This window comes from Lissotriton vulgaris, chromosome 2_1 (genome assembly GCF_964263255.1).
Source record: "Lissotriton vulgaris chromosome 2_1, aLisVul1.2, whole genome shotgun sequence".
Classification (NCBI taxonomy): domain Eukaryota; kingdom Metazoa; phylum Chordata; class Amphibia; order Caudata; family Salamandridae; genus Lissotriton; species Lissotriton vulgaris.
Window position 1 is genome coordinate 1,738,298,234 of NC_141687.1, and position 21,596 is coordinate 1,738,319,829.

Sequence of the window (21,596 nt, forward strand, 5' to 3'; positions counted from 1 at the left end):
ACAGCCACTGCTGGTGAAACGTGTTTAGCGGACACAGAGGAGTCCACAAGCAGGAGTGGAGCCAGCTTGCCTGTTCCGGACATTCGTAGGAGCAGCAGACTTCATGCAGATGACACCGCTCCCACTGCACAGGTTGACCCCCAGCCCCGTGGCTCACTCAACATCACGCGCAAGCGCAAGCATTAAGGGAACATTATGGACACAGGACATGTCATAGTGAATTTAACTTTGGCAACCCAGTGTGCATGGAGAATTTATTTTGATTTAGGTGATCTTCAATAGTGCAGTTGTGCATATTAAAGTGAGTGTTACAAGACATGAACATGCCTGTGTGTCATCACTATATTAAAAGTATCTGTTGGTGATTTCTGCACGTCGCAGTCTACCATCTGTTGCAGGTGCTGCTCCTGCTGCAGTGTGATCGGCTTGTACAGTCCCATCATCCATGTCCTCATGATATGTTAGTTCAATCTCTGTGCCCTCCTTGGTAGCAAGATTGTGCAGTATGGCGTAGGTAGCTATTATCTTGCAACAGATTATTGGTGTGTATTGCTGTGCACCTCCACTCTTATGGAGGCACCAAATTCTACTTTTCAGCAGTCCAAATGTGCGTTCCACCACGCAACGTGTTGTCCTGTATGCCATGTTATAACACCTTTCGCTCATGGTGGATGGGTTCAGGTAGGGGGTGAGAACAAATGACCGCAGGGCATATGCACTGTCACCTGGGTGGAAAATGAAATTTTGATTAGTCACATACTCTCAATGTTTCCTTCAGCATGGACTATCAGGGTGTCTTGCACATACTTACCCAGCAGGTATCCATCACCAAAATCACCAGCCACAAGGCGTCTGTATATCTCACTGTTGGTGAATATGTAGGAGTCGTGGGTACTCCCTGGATGTTTGGCAACAATGTCCGTTATTATGTTGCCAGCGTTGCAGATCACCTGCACATTGATAGAATGTGTGGACTTCCGGTTTCTGTATATGTGTTCAGTAGCTGCAAGTGGGTATAGTGGGATGTGCGTCCCTTTCGATACAGCCTATGATGTGCGGAAATAGGGCGAGTTGATAGAAATCGGTTTTTGTCCTAGCAAGTTCTGCAGGTGTATCTGGGAATTCGATGTAGTGTTGCATCCTCTGCATCATGGCGTGTAGGAATTTCCTGAAAAACCGTGACAGGCAGCTCTGAGACACCCCACCTACTGCGGCTATCACGCGCTGGTAGCTACCAGAGGCAAGGAGGTGTAGGCAGCACAGCACCTGCACATGGGGGGGATGGCATGTGCTCTTGGGGTTGGGTGTTCCAGATATGAGTGGAGGTCCCTAATCAAGTCCAGGATGGTTCTGGGGTGAAGTCTGTACCTTTGCAGGATCTCAGCTTCTGGCAGTTGGAAGAGGATGATCCTCTGCCTATACACCTGCTCCTCCCTTAGCCAGACCCTCTCTCCTGCTGCCTGTATCTATAGCCGCCTTGCAATGACGTAAAATGCCGCCATTGTGGTTGCACTGTTGCATTTTTGGGGCTTCTTATATATCCTGTTCCTGGTTTCCACCTGCTCCCAATCCATGGTAAATACCGATTCTTAAATACCGATTTTCGTGAAATTCGGTATTTTTAGAATTTGCTACATCTCAACATGCCTTTTTTACCACTTCTTATTTACCGAGTCGGTAAATATGAATTCGGTATTTTCTGATTCTGATATTTATTGATTCTTATTTTCCGATTCGGTAAACATGAATTTGGTAAAATCCGATTCGTTTAATACCGATTCGGTGTTTTACCGAATGGTATTTTCCAAATCGGTACGTTTTTCATCACTTACATCTCGATTCTCATTTACCTTCGGTAATGGCCGGAATTACCGAATTCCGGCCGTTACCAACCGGTAAATGCCTACCCACATCGGGCCCGTGGTGTGTTCACATTGCATTTTAGGCCCTTTCCTGTCATGGGCACTAGGTCTACCCACACAAGTGATGTACCATTTTTATCAGAAGACTTTGGGGAATGCGGGGTGGGGGAAATTATTTGGATCCACACAGATTCCAGAACTTTCCATCATAGAAATGTGAGAAAAAATGTTTCTTTGACAAAGTTTGAGGTTTGCAAGGGATTCTGGGTAACAGAACCTGGTGAGAGCCACTCAAGTCACCAATTCCTAGATTCCTCTGGGTGTCAATTTCTAATTTATAGGTTTGATAGGTTTCCCTAGATGCCGGCTGAGCTACGGTTCAAAATCCACAGCTAGGCACTTTGCAAAAAAGGGGTCTGTTTTCACTGTAAAAATATGGAGTGTCAACGTTGCGTTTTAGGCTGTTTGCTGTAACGGGCACTAGGCCTACCCACACAAGTGAGGTACCATTTTTATCAGGAGACTTAGGGTAACACAGAATTGTAGAGCAACTGTTATTACCTATTGACTTTTCATGCATTTCTGCCTTCCAAAAGTAAGACGATGTATAAAAAAGAAGTCACTTTAAAAAATGTCCTATAATTCACATCCTAGTATGCGTACTAGCATGCATTTGGAGATGTGCAAATAGCTACTGTTTCTAAACTCTATATTTTGTTCTCATTTCGTAAATACATAGGTGTCTTTGATACCGATTTTTCACTGTTTTTATTTTACCAAATGAATTGCTATATATCTGGTACACAATAAAAAATGATTGCTTCTCAGTTATTGGCTCTGGATTCCTTGGGCTCTAGGTGAACCTACAGGTCCTATCTATCCCCACAACCAAAAGGGTCCAGCAAATGTAGCACTATATTGCTTTCAAAAATCTGTCATACTTAGTGGAAGTTACAGGTGAAAACATTAGCACAAATTCAACTCATGTTCAATTTATCCTATTTTCTGCTGTTAGTTTCTATAAATAAACCTTAAAGGATTTACACAAATGACCCCTTGCAGAATTCAGAATCTTATCTACTTTTTTGAAATGTATAGCCTTCCGGGATCCATTATTGTTTTCATATCCATGTGCACCACTAACTGGAAGGAGGTTGAAGAAGGCACAACAAATAGCAAAAATAGGCTATATCCTAGTAAAATGCAAAAACTGTGTTAAAAATGTTTGATTTTCTTACAAAAATCTGCCAGTCCCTGAAAGCTGGGAAGATGGTGATTTAAGCACCACAAACCCTTTGTTGAAACTATTTGCAGGGAAAAAAAACAGACACTTTCATCTGCAGCACGTTTGTTCCAATTTGTTCCCAAAAAATCAATCTTTAGCTGTTTTTTGGCTAATTTCTGGGTCCCCTCCAGGGGAATTAAAACACCCTGGGCAACCTTAAAATACCCACAATGTTGGAAGAAAAGGACGCAAATTTGACGTGGATACCTTATGTGGTCAAAAAGTTAAAGGGGCCTAAGCGCGAACTACCCCAAATAGCCAAACAATGGCTTAACACATGGGGGGAGGGATGTATGACGTTACAACACATGCTTTTACCACGCATGCCTTTACAACACGGTTTTTATAATGCATGCCTTTACAACGCATAGTGCTTTGGGGCGCTGGATAGTGAATAGTTTAATTTACTATTCCAACTCCAGTTCCCGTGGATAGTAGGGAAGGTGTTGGATAGTAAATTACACCTATTCCCTATTCTAGAGCGCCCCCAGCGCAATGCATTGTAATGGTTTGCGTTGTAAAAGTTGCATCGTAATGGTAGTGCGTTGTAAAAGTTTCATTGTAAAGGTTGTTTACCGGGGGGAGACCTAGCAGGGAAGAATTTAAATATTTCACTAGCAGTGAGAAATTCAGGCTCAGTATTCATAAGACTCCTCATTGCGTTTTCTCTTTTAACAATACACATATGCTATTCACCTCAAACTGTTTCTTTTTTCACCATTCTTCATTTCCTTTTGGATTTTTTTCATGGTTGATGATTTGTTGTAGCCTAAAAGGAACTGATTTAGAGTTTAACACACAGCCCTCTGTCTCTCATAACCTCTACTGAACAGACTATCACCCACAATATTTAGACATCTCGGCCAGCATTGCAGAAATCTCTTTGTCTTCAGCGGCATGGCGTTATGGTGTTGATTCTTCTTAAGACAACGAAAGTTTGCTGAGCAGTCTTCATGTTTCGTGCAATCTCTTGGCAACCTTTTTGTTTCTTTAAAAACAAACTCAAGAAGCAAGGTTTGCTTTTGAAAAACAAAGTACTAATGACCCTGACACCATAGACTTTTTTTTACTCAGGGTGTGGAGGTAATTTTTAGGTCTCACCTATGCAGCGCACATGCGCTGCATAGGAAAAAGACCTTTTGGAATCGATTGACTTTTCGCCCTAAAAACGTGCATGCACTGCATTGCTTTCAATGGCAACGCATGCATGTTTGCTGATTCCCTTGCGGGAGTGGGCTTTGGCACCATGTGTTTGCAAATATAGTTCCTGGTGCTGCTTGCTCCCGCAAGGGAAACGCTTTCACTTTTGCCGTCATTTATTTTATTTAAGTTCCAGTCTTTCTTTTGCACCCCTCCTTCCCTTCTCCCAGGTTCTGCAAAGATTACTATGCGGGTTTAGCTGTGCCCTCGCATTTCCTACTTCGCTCTAATTAATGTTTATGTTATGGCTCCATTCTAAATCCTAGTAGGGTCTTTATGAAGCCTTGCCCCTCCCATACCACGCTCACCTATGCCCAAGGATGTTCTCGGGTCTCCATGTCAAGTCAATAATTTGCAAATCACACAAAAGAAAAGGCTTTGGGCCTGGTGCTCCCCACAGGCCCTCGCTGGTACCTCCACCATGGTAAAGCATGCCAAAGGTCAGCTGCACCGCATCCCTAGCTCCTATCTCTCTGTGTCTTTTGTCCTTGCAGGAGCTGCTGCCGCTGATGTTTTAACTTCCACCAGTTCCTGTAAATAGCATTAAACAGCCAGGAATTAGACAGCACGCTGGGGGAGAGGCAAGGGGGTGTCCAGAGTCCCCGTCGTGTGAGACGAGGAGATGCACTTAAGGGAAGAACCAGGTGATATGAAACTGTTTTATTCTGGAGAGAAGGTTATTCTGAGTGAAAATTTAATTATTTCCACAGTCCCGCCCCATACATACATCTAGCCTAAGAATTGGGAGATTGACCCACGATCACACTGTGTGGCCGAGTGAGGATAAGCCAGGTGAGAATTTAGACCACTAGACAAAGCACCTCACGAGGCCTGGATTCAATTGGGTAACTTTATATTTACTTAGGAGTTTTATAATACTTAGTTCAGCTCCTTAAATGACGTTACTGTAATTAAAGTGATCTTTCAGAGTTGTACCCAAAAATAAGTAAATTGCTGCATTTTTGGAACTCCTCTTTTCTTAGAATTCTGTATTATTTAGACAAGGCCAGTACATCTGGTCTACAGACTGGGAAACAGCCTTGGTGGGATTCTAGTAGAAGGTCCTGCTGACTCATATATCAATAGTTAGGGTGGTTCCCTAATGACCCTACAATACCTGGGCATGAAACAAGTAAACATAAATGTGTTATATTGTGGGAAACGATCATACATTAGTTATTAACACAATGAATACTTAAATTAGTCACTGGTATATATGTCCGAATTCAAAATACATGGTTTATTTGAGTCATTGGCTGTGTAACAATCTTCACTCTTGGTAAGAGTAATTTTAAAGGATGTTACTTTAAAATGACCATTAAACATAAAAGTGAACGCAAAACAAGTAAAAGACAAGCATTGGCATCGCCAATATGTCTCGCCTTTGGGACCTTATAAGTGTTTCGCCTTGCAACAGTTAATGAAGTTGCACCAAGGATATTGTGCTTGATATAGGTGAGACCTATTGGCTATGCCAATGCTTGTTACTTTTTTATATTCAGGGCTACCAGGTTTCCTTGGTGGTACTGAACAGAAAAAAACATACTTCAGACTATCCACTATAAATAGGGCTTACACCAATGGCACATAGCCAGTTTGGATGTTGGTGCATGGTTTCTTCTTGTGGCACAAGTGGGACACCCACTGTTTGAATCATAACAGTCCACCTGTTTCTAAATATAGTGAGGGGCTCATCCATTTGGCAGACAGTATACACCAAAACGATTATCGTGACATACTGCCGGGCATATTTACAAGTGAATGATGAAGTGTTGCATTGAGCAAAAATTGCTAACTCCACGCTCGGCCATTCTGAAAAAGCAGAAATGCGCCGTATTTACAATGGTGTGGTGCATCCCTGCATTTTCCCCAGCACTAAAATCAGATGCGTAGCACCAATGCAGGCACCCTTGCTCCATAGGGCAAAGGTAGCTGCATTGCGAGAATGATTGTTTATGTGCAGGACGGTGTCCCATCTTGCACATAAATGGTGATTTGTAACTTCTTTGTATGTTGCATTGTGCAGCACATATGGAAGTTATAAATCATCATTTTTTGTGATTGTTTATGAGCAGGAATGGGCCACTTCCTGTTCATAAACAATAATTCATGGCAATTTGCTGTTTCTCTGTGTGCTGCACAATGCAGCAAACATAGAAACAGCAAAAACGAGGAGAAGTTAAGCATTTCTCCTTGTTTCGACATGTTAGGACCAAGTATTTCCTGGTCTTAATGTTGGCACTGCCCCAGGTGCTGTTTGGTTTGTTTCTTTTGCCTTGGCCTCATGGTTAGCTAGGTGAATAGTAGTTTCTGCTCAAATTTGGTGCCAAGATGCTTTGCCAGAGTTTGGGTACTATTGCCAGAATAGCAAAGGGTACTTCAATCAAAACCTGTGTCACCCTTTGATACTCCATCACAAGCTCATGTACACAACTCTGCCAATCCATTTTTTTTCTAACTTTCAATATCAACAGCTGTTGCACCACAATTATGTCAGGTCATGATCAACACAAAGCTCTGGACTTGAATTCGGTCCTAATTCAGAGAACACACCTATGCATGTACACCTCAATCATGATCGTCTTGAAGGACTGGGTTTTTGTAAGACCCAGCGGTGCCAGGGATAACACCTGAAACCTTCGTGGGTTACCTGTTCCGGCGTACAAATGACAGAGACACGGGACACTTCCTTCGGCATCAAAGATTCGAGGTTTATTTACTGCAGGGAACACAGAAGTCACGAGAAGTACATAACATGTATGTTCAAGGAGACTGCTTCGAATTGTATCTGTGGATCGCTCCTTTTATACAGTTTTTCGTCATAAGATAACATGGCAAACAAAAGGTTACAACCCAGTTCCCACAGTAAATTTCATAGGGGGTCGCTTTCATGTATTCAGGGCCCGGAACATAATTACAGTAGCATTTGCCGGTTCCCAACTGTAAAAGTACATCTTCCCACCATTAGTGCATTCTGTTCGGCGGTAAACGAATCAAGGAAAAGTCAGAAACAGGTGCAGAGGAAGACGAGGATAGCGAACAGATCGAAAAGAGTATAAAGGGGGTGGTATCAGGAAACACGATTGCAGGGATCAAAGGAGACGTGCCTAATGAATGCACAACTGAGACAATAGACCGGCACGGCAAGATGAGCCTCGAGCGGTGCCATCTGCCTTACAGTGTCATCCCCCTCGTCATAAAGACACCCTCAAAGGAACACGTGTCCTCCACAAGAGTTTGAGTCCCAGGGTCACGAAGCGGACAGTGTCCGTTCGCTGGCTACTTGAGGGCAAGAAACAAAATGGATGCCGTATCTAAAATGGAACCCGTGGGTTCAGATGAAGAAACCCACGAAACAGATGAACGGTTTAGGCTAGCACAGCGAAAACGCGTACACCCACTAAACTCGTCATTTGCGGTTCATAGATACCAGACTCGACCATATTCGGGCGAGTCGAAAACACCACTTACAATTGTCACGGAACCTCAGACGCTCCTTTTGCCCTCATGTAGGCAAGCACTAGTCGTAATCGGAATCGATCTCGATATTCATCAGACCATCCAGATGTTGCTGCAACATTATTCTATCCATCTGTGCTTCCTTGGTAACAGGTGGCCGTCTTATACACGTCGTAGCACAGAGGCCACATAAGGCAGGACCACACTGTACACAAAGACAACACGTGAACAGAAATGCTACAACAACCCCAATGATCATCAGAATCTTCCAACCCCACGTCGACATCAGGCCCCAAAACCACCCTAGTAGCGTCCAATCCCCTACATCCACGTGTATGGACTTGGAGATCTTATGCAACTTCGAGATGGCTTGATAGACAGTTGGAGCGTTGTCAGGAATGAAAATGCAGCAACTCGAATGGATCACCTTACATACTCCACCTCTATCTGCAAGGACAACGTCTAAAACCATACGATTTTGTAACGTCATAAGCCTGTCCGCCTGAAGCTCTGCTGTAATGTTGCCAAGGGCACTTGCAGTGATATTAGCGGTCGATTCCACCACTCGAGTCAACTGTCTCAGGTTCCTACTATTAATCATAGGTCCCCAAAACGGCAAGAAACCCTTAAAGAAGTCTCCCGCTTCATGACCGGCAGTGTCCTCTTCACTAATCACGCCTCTCACAACTCTGGTCTTGTGATAATCCGACCCAACAGTAAAGGTCGGCGGCAACAAATTTGCAATATAACATGTGCCTGAGAAGTCACGAGGCAACCATGTATATGCGCGGTCATAGCAGACAAAATAAGTACCCTTTGCAGTCAGAAGAACCGGAGAAGAGAGCATCGGTAAAACATACGTTTCGGTACAGGCACTCCTCCCGAGCTGAGCTCTCGGACTTCGGCCAAGGCCTTTCAGACAGAAATTACCGAGATGGGGTACGATCCAGATCGGAGACGAGCTTTTAAGCTGTCGATCACCCACTGACATGCTATACTCAGCCTCACTCAGATCTCTGTATGCTCGCACCTCTTCCTCTGGGATAAGCGATGCGTCGAAGATATCCCTATCTAAATCGGCAATCGCTCTTGCCAAAGGCTTGTTGTATGGGCCAGGACCATGATCTGCAATGCGTGGCTCTCGATGGGGGTAGGAATCTAGTGCGCTACGAAACATTGTTTGAAATGCTCGAGCTGAACCCTGGGAACTGTAAGGAAGGACCAAGTACGGAATTCCCCTATCGGGGGTATGTGGCATTAACCCACACGCCCAACAGTTGGTAGTGTTCATCACCAACTGATGCTGATGAAGGAGCTGAACGAAGGAATTTTTCATAAATTCCGCACGTCTAACCTGCTCGTGTTGGGGTAAGATGTGAAAAGAATGAGGAGAAACAGTGGAAGTAGGTTTTGTTTCAGAGGAAGGGGTAGGTGAAGCAGAAGGCAATAGTGATTGTATGGCATAATACACTCCACCCACCAGTAATGAGGAAATAGTTAGGAACAGTAGGAACACCTGAAACATAAAGCATTTGGTACGTACAATCCTATGCAATTCGGATCTTTGCGCTTGAGTCTTCTCCACTTCCGACAACTTTGAGAAGGCCATCCTCTAAAACCGTCCACAACGTTCTTGACGCACTTCGTTCTGTGTAGCAATAGTCAATCCCCAGGAGTTCCTAGGAATCGACGGTCTCCGACCTAGTGTCAGGACCTACTAAACAGAAGGAAGTACCCGCACGGCCCTACGGTCCACCCGGATGTAAGGTTCTTTTAATTAAACAATATATACAAAATCTCCTAGCTGTGGAAACAAACACACATATGTGGAAAAGAACTCAGATTTCAAACAGAAACCACAGTTATTCAAAAATGTTCAGAGTGATAATGGGGGTAACGTGGATTTCAAAAAGGAAAAAGCAAAAATAATTTTATTTGTCTCTAGTATTGGAACGAAGAAAATATCTGCTTCTTCCAGGATGAGTCTGCTCTTCAAACAACTGGTCAGATGATGAAACAGAGTCCTGTCGGTCAGATGATAGTTCAGATCTTGTTTTCTCCAATGACAAAGGTTCAACAGTGTTATCTGGCTGCACTGAAGTATCTCCCACAGGCTGAGCGTCACTGAACGACACAAAGTTCGGCAAAGCTTCGGTTTCAGATGCAGCGATGCCTGTCCTCACCCACGAGTCTGCTGGTAAAGGTATCGGTACCTTTTTGGTGTGGGTGGCATGCACCCAATGCTTGCGGCCCTCCAAACGAACAGCAGTTCTCGTGGCGAGGAGCACTTGGAAGGGTCCAATAAACCTCGGCTCAAGGTTTCGCTTTCGGCCAAAATTCCTGGTAACCACCCAGTCTCCGGGTTGGAGCTGGTGGCCTGGACCCTCCGTCTGCGCCGGCAGTGCTTCAAAGACCTGTTGATGAATTAACCTCAGTTTAGCAGTCAGATCATGAAGGTAATCAATCAGCATTGGATATTCAAGATTCGTGAATGCATTGGGTCTAGGAACCCCCCAAATATTTGCAGGACGGCCGAACACAATCTCATATGGGCTGAGCCCTACTCGAGAGTGTACAGTCGCCCTAGTTGACAGAAGAGCCAGGGGCAAAGCGTCAGGCCACGAGAGACCAGTCGTAGCCTGAATCTTTGTGAGTTTTAGTTTTAGAGTACCATTGTACCCCTCAACCAAACCTGCTGACTGGGGATGGTTGGCGCTATGGAATTTTTGTGTAATTCCAAGGCCCTTACACACACTCTTCATCACACTCCCCACAAACTCACTTCCGTTATCAGACCATACAATCCATGGCATTCCATACCGAGGAAAGTATTCCTTCAGTAGGACTTTCGCTGTGGACAAGGCAGTATTGTCTTTGAGAGGGTAAGCTTCAATCCATCGGGAGAATACGCAAACCAAAACTAAAACGTATTTTAGGTTATTACATCGCTCCATATGGATTAAGTCCAACTGAATTACCTCAAAGGGACATGTAGGAGGAGCAAAGTGGCAAGGGGATGTAGGAGTGCCCTTGCCAGGAATGTACATCCTACATATCATGCAATTCTTGACCAATCTCTCAGCACACTTAGCGATACCATCATTCTTCCATACGGGGGACAACAACTTGCAAATACCTTTCGCACTAATATGTGACAAACCGTGTGCCATGGTCACAACAGCTAGCACCTATGCATCCGGCAACATCCACCTTTGATTCTCCGACAAATCAATACAACAGCCATTCGCATCCAATCTTCCTGTGCTCTCCTTCCACCTGGTCTTTTCAGTCTCGGTGGCCTCATTCTGAATCGCTTTCACACTTTCAATAGTGTCCTCACACATACCAGTTTCTGCAGGCCACCTTACCGAACTCGTCACATACATTCTAGTTGTAAGATTTCTCGCAGTCTCCTTAGCAATCTCATCAGCAAACGCATTGCCACGACCAACATCGTCCATCACCTTACGGTGTGCACTACATTTAATAATCGCCACCTGCTTGGGCAATGTAAGTGCATCTAAAAGATCATTCACAAGCTGTCCATGCTGGATTTTCGTACCATGCAATGTCATAAAACCTCTCTCTCTCCACAATCGTCCAAAACTATGGGCGACGCCAAAAGCATACTGGCTGTCGGTAAACACATTCACCCTCTTTCCTTTCGACAAAACACACGCTCTCATCAACGCAATTAACTCTGCCGCCTGCGCAGAGTTCTGATTCAGTCTCGCAGTTTCCACAACCGTACTCAACGTTACCACAGCATACGCAGTCGTCACATCACCATTCGGCAACTTAAAACACGAACCATCCACATACAAAGTACCATCGGGTTGTTCCAATGGAGTGTTTTTTAGGTCAACACGACCCTTCGTTTCTTCCTCAGTTCGCAGATAACAATCGTGTGGTGGTACCTCGTCTGATTCCATATTGGTTGGCAACAAAGTCGCCGGGTTTAGGACATTGCAGCGCTTTATTTGAATGTGACTTGCCAAAAGCGTCAACTCATAACCAGACAACCTTGCGCTCGTCAAGTGTTGGGTTTTCGTACGATTTAGGAGAGTGTCAACTGCATGCGGAACCATCACCGTAAGCATATTATCCATGACCAATCCTGCAGATTGCCGGATGGACACCGCAGCTGCCGCTGTCGCTCTTAAACAACTCGGCAATGCTCTAGCTACTGGGTCCAAGGTCGAGGAAAAATATGCACATGGACGCTGCTTACCGCCAAATTGTTGCGTCAAAGCACTCAATGCACAACCTTCCCTCTTGTGAACGTATAGTGTAAACGGCTTACTGTAGTCAGGAGTACCTAACACAGGGGCCGAACACAACGCATCACGCAGTTCAGAAAAACGTTTCTGATACTCTTCTGTCCATGGCAAAGGAGTTGGAACATCCTTGCACGTAAGAGCTACCAATGGTTTCGCTAGCAATAAAAAATTTGGAATCCATTGCCTACAGTATGACGTGATACCTAGAAAGGCACGCACATCTCTCTGAGTTGTTGGCACAGTCATCCGAGCGATCGCTGCAATTCTCTCTGGGGTCAACATTCTTCCCTTCTTTGACAATAAGTGACCTAGATAGGTTACTTCTTGGCAACAATATTGCAGTTTAGAAGGTGACACCTTGTGATGTAAGTCACAGAGATGTTGCAACAAAGACACCGTAGCAGTTTTGCAAATGTCTCGTGTGTCCGCAGCCACCAATAAGTCATCAACATATTGGATCAAGGCCGCACCAGCCGGCAACACAAACGCATCAAGTTGACTCTTCAGGGCTTGGCTGTATATCGATGGACTCTCACAATAGCCCTGAGGAGCGTGTTTAAACCTAAAGCTGCGGCCACCTAACGAGAAACCGAAAAGGTCCCTGCTCTCCTCAGCAATCCGAATGCTAAAGAAAGCATTCTTCAGATCGATCACTGAGAACCAGGACGCAGATGCTGGAATCAGAGTCAGTAAAGCCGTAATGTCAGGCACCACAGGGAACTGAGGAACCACAATTTTATTCACCTCCCGTAAATCAATGACAAAACGATAAACAGGAGGCTTAGATGGATCAGTGCGTTTCAGAATGGGTAGCACAGGACTATTACACACGTTTCCCCGAGTCTCCTCAATAACATCTTTCTCGATCAAGTCATAGATGATCGCTAACAACGCTCGCTCGCCATCAAGGGAGATACGATACTGGGGAATACGTGGTAACCACACATTCGATTTCAATTGGACAACATAAAGGGAGATGTCAAGCAGGCCCACGTCATTGGGACCTGTTGCCCACAAAGATGCAGGAAGAGAACTCAATTCCGGTGGGAGCTTATCAATTGACAAGTACATAGGAGAGATTACTCTCTCACCCAATGTAAGTTTTACTCCCGCAGGAGAACAATACAAAGTCGCATACAAACGTTTCAGCAAATCCAGGCCCAAAAGATTTTCACCACAACCAGTAGTCAAAATCAAAGGAGCTTTCAGCTCACGAGGCCCCATTGTAAGGGGCAAAGGGCGAGAAACCGGATTGCTAACAGGGGCGCCGGAGAATCCAACGGAAACATTTGTTAAGCCAGACAAAGGTGCGCCAGGGAGTTTCGAATGCATGATGGAACTTTTCGCTGCACCAGTGTCCAACAGAAAAGGCTCAACTACGCCCGAGGTGGCAACTGCGACGTAGGGCCCTCTCTGATCAACCGGAACTGATACTACTCCCTCTCCTTGTCTATGGCTGTCCTAGTAATTACCGTCATCAGTACCCTGATCGACGTAAAAATCGTCCACATTGTACTGTGCGGATCTGCCTGACGATGAACCACGCTGATCAAAACAATTATTGGAATCAGAGGAATTATTAGAACGCTCATTTTGATTCTGAGTAACACCACAACCTCTACCTCGTGAAGCCTGTTGAGGACCACTACGACCTCCTCTAGATGAATTTCCATTATTTCGATCGCGTAAAACCGGACAATCAAATTTCAAATGACCCTCACCTCTACAATAAGTACACTGATTGTACCCAAGCATAGATCTCTGCGAAGGAGAGTCATTTCGCGACTGTAATCTAGCTGACTGCGATTGCGATCTGTTCCGCTGCTGAGAATCATTTTGATTCGAGCGCGGAGGATACGCTTGTTGCAACAAAACTTTTGTTTTGAGCTCTTTCGTCTTTTTATCTGCACGATCTCTTTCCTCTTTCTCTCTATTTTCATAATATTGAGCCGTAGCCAATATCTGGGCAGAAGTAGAAACAGCCCACGCACTCTCTGAATTTCTTAATTTATTGCTAAGGTCAGGCAACAAATTCGACACAAATTTATCCACAAACAATCTCTGGCCTCCCTCAGTGCCCATATCTTGACCACTATGATCGATGAATGCCTCCTCAAATCTCGTAAAGAAATCGGAGACACTCTCGTCCTTCTTTTGCATACAAGCAGACAATTTATCCCAGTTAACTTTCATTGCTGGCATAAGTGTCTTCATAAGGGTAATAATTCTCTGAGGCAAAGCCGTAATTAACTGCTCAGGCTTAGCCCCAACAACCTGCAAACCGTCCGCGGCTGTAAGTGCAGCCCAATCACCACCTAATTCAGCTGCATGATCCTCATGACGGATTTTGGCCCATACCGGTTGCGGTACGACATTTCCAAACAACATATCGATGTCGGCAAGATTCATTATCGTAGCATCCACTAGATGGGACAATTCTTTATAGTACCCTGCAGGATTTTTGCGAGGGTCAGGCAAAGTTTGCTTAACCTGCAAAACTTCCGATCGTTTCCATGGGAGGTGTATCCACACTCTCTGGAAATGTGGCAGGATCGAAGGGCTAGCACCAGGATTACCTGGCATATACAATGGGGGAACTTCACGCATGGGAAACTGACCAGGTGTCAACATCCATTCCTCATGTTCGTCTTTAAACAATGCACGAGGCATTACAGTGGGACGAAAAGATAGTAGATGCTCGACAGCACGTCTAACATTGCTACCCACAATCATACCACTCGAAAACTGAAGCTGAAGTTCAGTTAAAGAAGCCAGTACATCATCTGCCGCATCAACTGATATTTCATCACGTAAGAATTTGCACATTTCTTCAAACACGAATCTCTGTGTTGGCTAATTAAATAGGGAGAAGGTATCAACAACTATGCGTGGAGGATTCTTAAGTGGATACCTAATCCAATTTTTCGCCATCTTAAATAGCGTATCACGTTCCCTACCACCAGGAAGCCGACTTCGTCTTTGGGGAGCATCAGAATCAGCAGACCCAAGAATCGGTCCAAGAGGAGAGTAAAAGTTAGCAACAATATTAGGAATACGTCGCCGAACAGACGGGGAAGAAGAGAGAAGTAAAGGGGTAACAACAGGAGGACCAAAAACAGAAGGAGCAGGAGCAGCAGGAGTAGCCACAAGAGTGGAAGTAGCGGAAACAGTAGCTTGAGAAGGTATAGACGGCGGAGCAGTAGGGACAGGAGCAGGTAGAGGAATAGGAACAAGAGGAGTCGCAATAGCAGGACCAACGACAGGCTGATTAACAGCTGCCGGAACAGCAGGTTGAGGAACAGGAGGAACCACGGGAGCTGTGGTATCCTGTGCATATGGAGGTGGCGACTTCAGTAGATAGGACAACAAAGGGTCCTCTACTGCTTCCTCTCCCTTCTTATCCGTACCTGTCAGTAAAGCGGGATAACATTTATCCACTGCCATACATTGTAATCTATCAAAAATTTCCTTTTCCTTCTCTTCTTTGTCTCGCTGAAACTGCTCCGCATTTCTCATCGTTGTAACGATACCTTCTCTCTTATTACGTTTAAGCTGCTTGATTTCTTTCTGCTTGGCTTCTTTACGCCATAACCGAAAGGAATCAAACATGGCCGGCCTTGCTTTCTTTTGAAAAATTTAGCTTCAAGATTATCTAAAATCGGGGTCTCAAAACTACCATGAGGTGGCCAACTAAGGACACCGTCATTTTTAGTGTAACGAACCCAGCAATCATTGAACGCGATAGGACCCACACCATGGCGACTATATAATTCGTAAATTGGAGTTCCAACTGGAGGTATCGGACATGAGTCCTCCAATCGGGAATCCGCACCACAACCTCTAAAGCAACTGAACAGAGTACTACGGCCAGGCATCGTGCACACTAATCGAGTTTCACAAACGTCAAGGGTTATTGGATTACAATGTCCCTGCAAAAGTGCAAAACCCTCGGTTTTTGGCGACTGCAGACGTCAAATAGAACAACTAAGAGCAAAATACAAAGAACCACAAATGCAATGGAACCATGCAACAACTAAGCACCCACAACAACTAAGGATTTTGGGAGCGACCCACAAATACTTAACTCAAAGAACAATGGCGTCACCAGGAAGGCCCGTCAATCGTCTCGCTGTACCAAGGTCTACGCCAGGCGCCAAAACAGGTCTACAGTCAGGGCAGCAGTCCGTCGCAGCCGTCAGGAGGCGGGGATCTTCGCGGGAAAAGTCTTCGGGCCACTTGTTTCGACAACAGGATCGATGAAGCGGGGTGCACCTTCCCTCGGAGATTTCACACGAAGCTCCTCACGATCGCCGGGCTTTGGACCGGTACCGCTGATGCAGCCCTACGTTGGGCGCCAACTGAAGGACTGGGTTTTTATAAGACCCAGCGGTGCCAGGGATAACACCTGAAACCTTCGTGGGTTACCTGTTCCGGCGTACAAATGACAGAGACATGGGACACTTCCTTCGGCGTCAAAGATTCGAGGTTTATTTACTGCAGGGAACACAGAAGTCACGAGGAGTACATAACATGTATGTTCAAGGAGACTGCTTCGAATTGTATCTGTGGATCGCTCCTTTTATACAGTTTTTCGTCATAAGATAACATGGCAAACAAAAGGTTACAACCCAGTTCCCACAGTAAATTTCATAGGGGGTCGCTTTCATGTATTCAGGGCCCGGAACATAATTACAGTAGCATTTGCCGGTTCCCAACTGTAAAAGTACATCTTCCCACCATTAGTGCAGGGGACACAGAAGTCACGAGAAGTACATAACATGTATGTTCAAGGAGACTGCTTCGAATTGTATCTGTGGATCGCTCCTTTTATATAGTTTTTCGTCATAAGATAACATGGCAAACAAAAGGTTACAACCCAGTTCCCACAGTAAATTTCATAGGGGGTCGCTTTCATGTATTCAGGGACCGGAACATAATTACAGTAGCATTTGCCGGTTCCCAACTGTAAAAGTACATCTTCCCACCATTAGTGCATTCCGTTTGGCTGTAAACGAATCAAGGAAAAGTCAGAAACAGGTGCAGTTGAAGACGAGGATAGCGAACAGATCGAAAAGAGTGTATAGGGGGTGGTATCAGGAAACACGATTGCAGGGATCAAAGGAGACGTGCCTAATGAATGCACAACTGAGACAATAGACCGGCACGGCAAGATGAGCCTCGAGCGGGGCCATCTGCCTTACAGTGTCATCCCCCTCGTCATAAAGACACCCTCAAAGGAACAAGTGTCCTCCACAAGAGTTTGGGAATCCTAGGGTCACGAAGCGGACAGTGTCCGTTCGCTGGCTACTTGAGGGCAAGAAACAAAATGGATGCCGTATCTAAAATGGAACCCGTGGGTTCAGATTAAGAAACCCACGAAACAGATGAACGGTTTAGGCTAGCACAGCGAAAACGCGTACACCCACTAAACTCGTCATTTGCGGTTCATAGATACCAGACTCGACCATATTCGGGCGAGTCGAAAACACCACTTACAATTGTCACGGAACCTCAGTCTCCACATCTACCATAGCGTGTCCAGGACTGAGGCGATAGCAAACTATTAATAAATCCTAATGCCTTTTGGATACGGTAAGCTGTGCGCCTGGGAGACATTATTAGTTCTTAAGAGGCCTACCGACGGGATACATTGCACTTGTAAGCACATTAAACCAGCAGCCTTGATCTCAAATTTGTGTATGAATAAGAACAGATTTTGTGGAAGGCGTGCTGTTCCAATCATTTTCTTGAAAAATAATGATAAATTGTGCATCTCTAAGTGTGCCAGGTTATTAAAATTAGACACAATTGGTAGGATTTAATAATATTAAGAGCATTTAGGGTATATACTGGCACATGCATCAACAATGCCATTTGCGATTCTTTATTAGCGAAAAATATGGATTCGCTAATAAGGAATAGCAAAAGGCTATGCATGTAGAAATCACTTAAAAAATTGCGATTTCTAAACATCTCTTAATTGCGACTCGCAAATTGCGAGTCGCAACTAAGGAAAACCTCCCCATTCATTCCTGTGGGCCTAGAGGCCCATAGGAATGAATGGAAAGACATTCTCAATTTGCGATTCCAATTGAGAATGCAATTTCAAAGGTGCCAGGGTGTCAAAAGGACACCCTGTTGCACCTCTGAAATCTGCAGATAAGTACATCTTGCACACACACATGCCCCAAGGGCATGTGTGTGTGTAAAATGGAACATTGAAAAATGCGCTTTAGAGCATTTTTCAAAGTTTTTGCAAATTACCATGAAGCTCAACTTCATGGTAATTTGCTCCCCCTATTAGTGAAATCGCTATTTTTTTACTTTAATGCATTGCATTTAAGGAATCTCAATTTGAGATTCCTTAAATGCAAACGCAATTTAAGTAATCGCAATTTAGAGATTACTTATATTGCGATTTTTGCATTGGGGATAATGCATCCCAAATGCAAAAATACCGGTCACAAAGGGGCAGATTCTGAGAATCTGCCCGCTTGCGACCGATTTTTGTTTTGGTGCATGTGGGCCATATTGTGAAAAATGCATTTTGAGAATGTTCGGTCAATAGTCTAGTAGAACACGTAACCCAGTGGCTAGAGTTGTTCAAGGATTGTTTGGTAATTACAATGCCATTTTGATGTACGAATACACTTAAATATGTAAATAGTATTTTTAATGTAATTTGAGTTTTGCAGTGTACAGAAAGTAAAACTTGACAGACAATTTATTCTAAAGACATATGTTCCTCGTAATACATATAGAAAAGCTAAAAAACTATACAAAAATGTTTAGTATTTATGAGTGAAATGGCACCAGATAATTCAATATAAGTCCATGAGTAACAGGTATATGGAGGAAAGCTAAAATCATTCCTATATGTTTAAAAATAATAGCCATGCAAGTTATCATCCCATAATCTTCCACTTCTTCGACCCCCCTCCGGAACTATAGGTCAATTCAGCGCTGGGTAGCTACGCGCTTTACAAATCCCCATTCAATGAAAAGCATAGGGCGGATGATAGTCCTGGATGGTTGTGGCGCTATATCAAATATCGGCAATATCTGTATTTGTTGAGCTCGTTATTTAAGTCGTTGGGTGCCTAGGTATGGGTCATCATCCTGTCCCAAAATTGATCCGTAGATCCAAAATATGAATGAGAGCCTATCACACCAACTCAGAATATTCCACAAGAACACAATTTCACAAGTTAATTCAAAGAAAATCAGATCAAATTAGAATAGATATATAGTTAATTTAATCCACAAGGCTATAATTGGAAGCTTCCAAAATATGGAAAGACCGGCTGCACGCGCAGCGGAAACTTTTCCCGGGACTTCATAAAGTGAAGCAGGGAAACGATTATTTGCATCAACAACCAACGTGACAAATAATTAATTCTATTCTTACGATAAGGATTCCGACAAGCGGTACCTGGCCATATACTAAGCCACAACTTAAATACCGATGTGAAGTTCGTTCAAGAGAACAGACCCAAGTTTCCTAAAAGATATTATCAACCCAGCCGTGTGAGGCTGGGTCGGAATTATAACCAGCCAGAAGGCATATAACCTTTCTGAAATAGAACATCAGCCCTGATGAAGTCGTGGGTACCTGCCCATTTGACGAAACACGTGTTGGCTGGACTTGGAGAAAGCCTTGTGGATTAAATGAACTATATATTTATTCTAATTTGATCTGATTTTCTTTGAATTAATTTGTGAAATTCTGTTCTTGTGGAATATTCTGAGTTGGTGTGATAGGCTCTCATTCAAATCCCCATTTAAATTCAAATTCAAAATTCAAAAATTCAAATCGTCCAATTTCCCCCTTAAGTAAGCAGTCAAAACTCCTTGGCCGAGTAGAGTTCTCAAGTGGGTTAAGAATAAAGGGATCATGGCAGACCATCAATGTAGCTTTCAAGCAAAAATAAACAATACTGACCAAATATTACATGTCCATAAATTCCCATATTAAGCTGGGCATGCCAAAGACAAACATAATATTCTTTATTGATCTCCAAGCAGGCTTTTATTAAACCTGTGGTCCACCCTGAACGAATGGTGGATAGAAAACGACTGTCTGACGTTTTTGTAAAGAAATGCCACTCCTATAAGAGGAGACAATGGGAGAAAGACTGTGGATTTTTACTGAGGTAAGAGTATTAGTGAGGGTGCTTTCTAGCACTATTCCTGTTTATCTTGTATGTATGGGAACGAGGTAGCCCAGGAATTAGTGATAAAGGGATCCCTATGTTATAACTTGCCTTTTATAATATTTAATAGCCAAAACTGCGACAGCTCTACCAATAAGCCCCAATCCTTGCCTCCAGTTCCTCCTGCAACTTCATTATACCAGGCCCTGCCCTACACAGAGCATCACCACCTGTTCCATTGTCACGAGCACAAAAAGCTATACCAGTTGCACGTTAATCCTATCCTGCAATCCCCCCAACCCCCACCAGAAATTTACTGTAAGTATTGACCAGAGGGAATTTTGCCGTAAATCTGTTAATGTCCCATCTCCCATACAGATCGCCTATCCCTTCCACTGAAAATATTTTAACCCACTCCTACCTTTCTGCTCTGACTTTACCAATTAACTTCAGATATGCCATCAAAGGGAAATGCCTTCTTACAACCTGTATTGGATGTTTGAGCAACATGCCATTTATTTGCGGCTGCCCCTTCTTTGATAGCCTTCTGGCAAAACGTTTAAGCAGCTGTGTTGTGGTGGAACCCTGATATACCACTATAGTTTGCAATATTACGCCGAATGGCCTTAACATGGTCTGAGTGCAAGATGGAGAGCGTAAATGACAAATTGTTTATTTTCCAGAGGCTACAACAATTCTTGTCCTATAGTCAGACATTAGCAATTCAGGATGCATCGACATTTTTTACACTGCAATAGGAGATCGAAAAATATTTAGAAACCCCCTCTTCAAAATGATTTTTGGGTAGTATGGCATTTGGGTAGTTTATCAGAAAAGTTCTGCCAAAATAAGCAAGTAGCGCTTCAGAATACCCACATAAAATGTAATAAGACTACTATTGATACAAAATTACAATTCGAAATAAACACATGCAGATGTTACTTACATTGAAGAAGTGCCACACTGTCCCTTACAGAAAGGTACTGATATCATATATGTTGATGTACAATTGTTGTGTTTGATAATCTCCTGGTGATTAACAATGTAACAATTTGTGGCTGGCTGGGTACCTGGGAAAAAGAGAAAATCTTTGATGAACTGCAAAGCCAAGAAAGGAAGACTGACTGTAGGAAGAAACTGAAACATTTTGCGGTGCCAGCTGGTTCAGCATCTTCCCAACTAGCACACAACGTCCGCCCTATTTGTTTGGAGATCCTATTTAAACTTATCATCAGAGGTACCACGTTCCTAATACTTCCCCCTTTGCCTCAGTGTCAGATCTACTGCAGGTGTTCACAATGCCATTGCCAACTGACCCACCAGCAGCGAGCGAAGATGTCTGCTGTGCAGCACTGAG

General features: G+C 44.0%; 1 protein-coding gene across 1 annotated transcript in view; it reads right to left on the minus strand.

Moving 5' to 3' along the window:
* LOC147733211 (mucin-5B-like) overlaps positions 1–21,596 on the minus strand; it is a 1,334,855-nt gene that overhangs the window by 24,341 nt on the left and 1,288,918 nt on the right. Inside the window, exon 30 of the mRNA XM_086956056.1 lies at positions 21,186–21,309. Coding sequence (XP_086812182.1) covers positions 21,186–21,309 — 124 coding nt within the window. The remainder of the gene's footprint in view (positions 1–21,185; positions 21,310–21,596) is intronic.